A 3,926-nucleotide genomic window follows, 5' to 3' on the forward strand; every position below is an offset into this window, starting at 1 on the left:
TGCAGTAATAACAAGTATATTTCACTCGTATGGCTAATATTTTGATATTGAAAATATCAAAATATTAGCCACACTCGTGAAATATATTTGTTATTACTGCAGACACCATTATATATCCTCTATGTTATATTTTTTTGGCGTATCAACCCATGTAATATGACCTATCAGCCCTGTGATTGGCTGTAAGTTTCATTTGTTTCAATTGTGACGTCACGCATAGGACAAGTACATAACGTCACAGACTTTCGCACTGGCGTCAAAATGGCGGCTTTTTACATTTCTTGATTATGTAAATGAATTTTTCATTTTAGCTCAGCAGAGGCTCGCTAAATTGAAAAATTCTTAGACTCGCTTCATTAATCTTATATGAAATGGAAACTCGTGTAAGATCCTATATACCACAGCGTGAACCCACAACGACCAGAGTGAAGATCAGCAAAGACTGCACAGCAACCTTTTAAAGCTTGAAAATACCTAAAGAAAAGGAAATGCATCATTAACACTAGATACAACACAAACAAACTATAACTGCTCCTCAATCATCAACATAAAATGGAGATCTACGAAATACTTTGACCTGTTCTCGTCATCCATGACTGCTGTTAAATGCGAAACATCAAAAACAAATAACAATGTTGGGGACATTTGTAAGTTGCAGATCCATCACTGATAAAGGCCACGCCTTTGTCTGCTATTGACCACAACTGTTGTGAGGTTGAATTTTTTAAGACATTCATCAATAACGACAATGTTTACAAGTGTAACGTAAGTCAACAGTATAAAAGAGCATCCTGCACGCATTGAAGCCATTCCTGGAGTCATTTCGACAGCTTCAAAAGGTAGGCTTTACATTGCGTTCTGTATCTGTATTTATTATTCTATATGAACTATTTAGTGACTTCCAGTAATTTGCAGATTTATTAGAGTGTTAATAAATATTGTACACTAATTATTAAATTGTGTTTTACATCTTCAGCTTAAACGTGCTGTATGAGTATTTTTTTTCTGTTGTGGTGATTTTCGGAAGGAATCGCGTGTATCCTATTTAGTATTGCTTTATTAGAAGTTATATATACAAAACGATAAGCATAACATGTATACCTTGAAATACAAATACTGCAGCATATTTCATGAAATATTACGCCATTTGAATATGAATAGGATTGAAATCATGAAGGATGTCATGATTAGGATTTAACACAATACAATCATTTAAAGATGGTTCGGCAACTGATTTCCGGATACAATCCGATTATTTTACTGCTAGTGACATCAATCAAAATAAACAGAATACATTTCATTGAAATAACAAAGTAATTTCTTTCTATTCGCTACCTTATCATATCAATAAAATATGAATCTCTTTAGATTATTCTAATTTGTGTTATCAATGTATTCATATCTGCATTTGACAATGTAACGATTTTGTTCAAAAACGTGTTGTCTGTAGCTGAAATCTTCAACGGAATTTGTATCATGGGTAATCGTTGGTTATCTGTCGTACTTTGTAACGGAAAAAGCGAAACGCATAACGTCCGTTGTCGTCATGGCTACATGTACTCATTTTATGTTGTGTATTGTTTTCACATATTGAACATACATTTCTAAAATGAATAAACATGATTTTGAATATAAAACATACAAACAAAACATGATGAAGTATATAAATCAAATAAGTTGGAATATACATCACGAACATGTTCTTAACATAAATCACAAGATTTCGAATATATATAACATGATTTTGACTATAAAGGTTCTTGCTAATTAAATCACAAAATTAGCATATTTACCCAATATTTCTCATATTTTATTTGCTGTCAAATTAAAAAACTGATCACATGTATGGTAGAAATAATGAAGCATTTGTAAATCAATACGATAGTGTATACATACGAGTATTTTTTTTTTTGTATTTTTTTCAGAACCCTCAAAATGAAGCTTAATCAAGCTGCCTGCTGTATTCTGGTGTTGTGTATTATAACAAGCAATGTCGACGCAAGACTTAGACTGAGTAACCTTTTCAGGCCGAGAAACTTGATAGGAGCAGGTATAGCAACATATGGGATATCTCGTTTGCTTGGAAACAGACATGGTGGGTATAATTACGGATACAACCAGCCGTATAGCTACCCGTCTTTTGGATATCCACAGCCTTATGGATATCCACAGCCTTATGGATATCCACAGCCTTATGGATTTCCCCAGCAGTATGGCGGTTACCAGGGTTCCTTCGGATACGGCGGTACAGATCTCCTAGGATTAGCCGCCATCGGGACTGGAGCCGCTATTGCTCTGTAAGTATTCAAAACAAACCTCCTGTTAAAATATCAACCTTCGGAAAGAAAGGAATTTATTTTCGATGACTCCGTGGGTATTTTTCATCAGCAAAAATGTAGATGCAAACATGTGACGAATGTGTTTTTTAATGAAAAGGTCCAAATATTTGAATGTAAAAACACTAATTGCAGTCCCAAGGAGAGTATGATTGCAAAGTACTAAATGGCATACGGTATTCCAACGTAAGCTAACAGACCAGTACAAATAATGACATTTTGTCACTCAAAGCTCGAACGCTGTATATCAATGAGATGATTTGAGCGGCTCGATAAAACTACTAAAGTTCTTTCATTGTTTTATAAATCTCATATAAACGCATTCTCGTTTGAAGGTTCTACACTTAATGTAAAATATGTGTCAGAGCGGAGTGAAAATGCACGGCCAGACTTGGATTAGAACTGTACCTCCGAATTCTAGACCGACGCTTTAAGCAATATATAATTATTTAGTCGCTGGCGACTGACCAAGTTAAATTTCGTTTAACTTCATTCTTCTCTCCTTTTTCTACGATTTCGCTCCGAAGACAGCATTATTTACAGCCTAGGGTTGGGTATTCTTTGCCAAACATACAGCAGGTATATGTCTTGCCAATTGAGCTACCTGGTTGACCCAGTTCAAGTCCGCTACAGATGTATATATGCTATGAAACACACTTTAGACCGTTTATTTGTGCTATGAAACACACTTTAGACCGTTTATTTGTGCTATGAAACACACTTTTGACCGTTTATTTGTGCTATGAAACACACTTTAGACCGTTTATTTGTGCTATGAAACACACTTTAGACCGTTTATTTGTGCTATGAAACACACTTTAGACCGTTTATTTGCATCTAAAGTTTCTCTCTCGATAGACAATTGCATTGTTCATACACACATACTTGACAATGCATTTACAATGAGGCTTAGTCGTCCCCAGTGTGCAGACAACTCTTTCGTATACAATATACCATAATCGGAAATATCACGTGATAAGCTCATGTGTTCATTCTTCATGTAGGTATGCTATTGATCTCTTAGAATGTTCAAGATATCCATAAAAGCATGTTTATGATTTCGTTTTAATAATTGCAAATTATTCTATTTTTGATATATATGTTTCCATTCACAGGGGCATGGATCGCTTTACTTGTAATATAAAAAAGGGTCTCCTATACTAATATATACAATATTAGTATAGGAGACCCCTTTTTTATATTACAAGTAAAGCGATCCATGCCCCTGTGTTTCCATTCAAAATACTAGATAGTTTCTTGATTCAGAGCCATATATATGTTAAAAAATGGGTTCTCAGTCGTTTTGATATACTAAGAATGCTTTAACATTTGGTATTACTATAATAACTAAAATAATATATATTTCGATTGTTTCAGTTCGTAATGGAGAAGATGTGACCAGTGAATCGTAATCCTTTAACAAACATGACTTTATAATTTGTACACATAAAGCCCTTATGATTTTCTACAAATAAAGCTTTTACGTGAAAAAAATATTGTGTATTTAATTCAATGTTTTATATCTAGACGTCGTATAAAATAGTTGTCGAGTTGATTTTGAAAGAAATAAAAGATATGTCTAGACTCATG

At 33.9% G+C, this 3,926-nt stretch overlaps 1 protein-coding gene across 1 annotated transcript; it reads left to right on the forward strand.

Moving 5' to 3' along the window:
- Positions 1 to 731: 731 nt before the first annotated feature.
- Positions 732 to 3,926, forward strand: LOC110466129 (sulfur globule protein CV1-like). The gene is made up of 3 exons (XM_021522460.1): positions 732 to 839; positions 1,926 to 2,297; positions 3,714 to 3,926. The coding sequence occupies exons 2-3, from the start codon at positions 1,936 to 1,938 to the stop codon at positions 3,718 to 3,720; spliced, it is 369 nt and encodes a 122-aa protein (XP_021378135.1). The 5' UTR covers positions 732 to 839; positions 1,926 to 1,935; the 3' UTR covers positions 3,721 to 3,926.

The sequence above is a fragment of the Mizuhopecten yessoensis genome, unplaced genomic scaffold, assembly GCF_002113885.1.
Source record: "Mizuhopecten yessoensis strain PY_sf001 unplaced genomic scaffold, ASM211388v2 scaffold11119, whole genome shotgun sequence".
In the NCBI taxonomy this organism is placed as follows: Eukaryota; Metazoa; Mollusca; class Bivalvia; order Pectinida; family Pectinidae; genus Mizuhopecten; species Mizuhopecten yessoensis.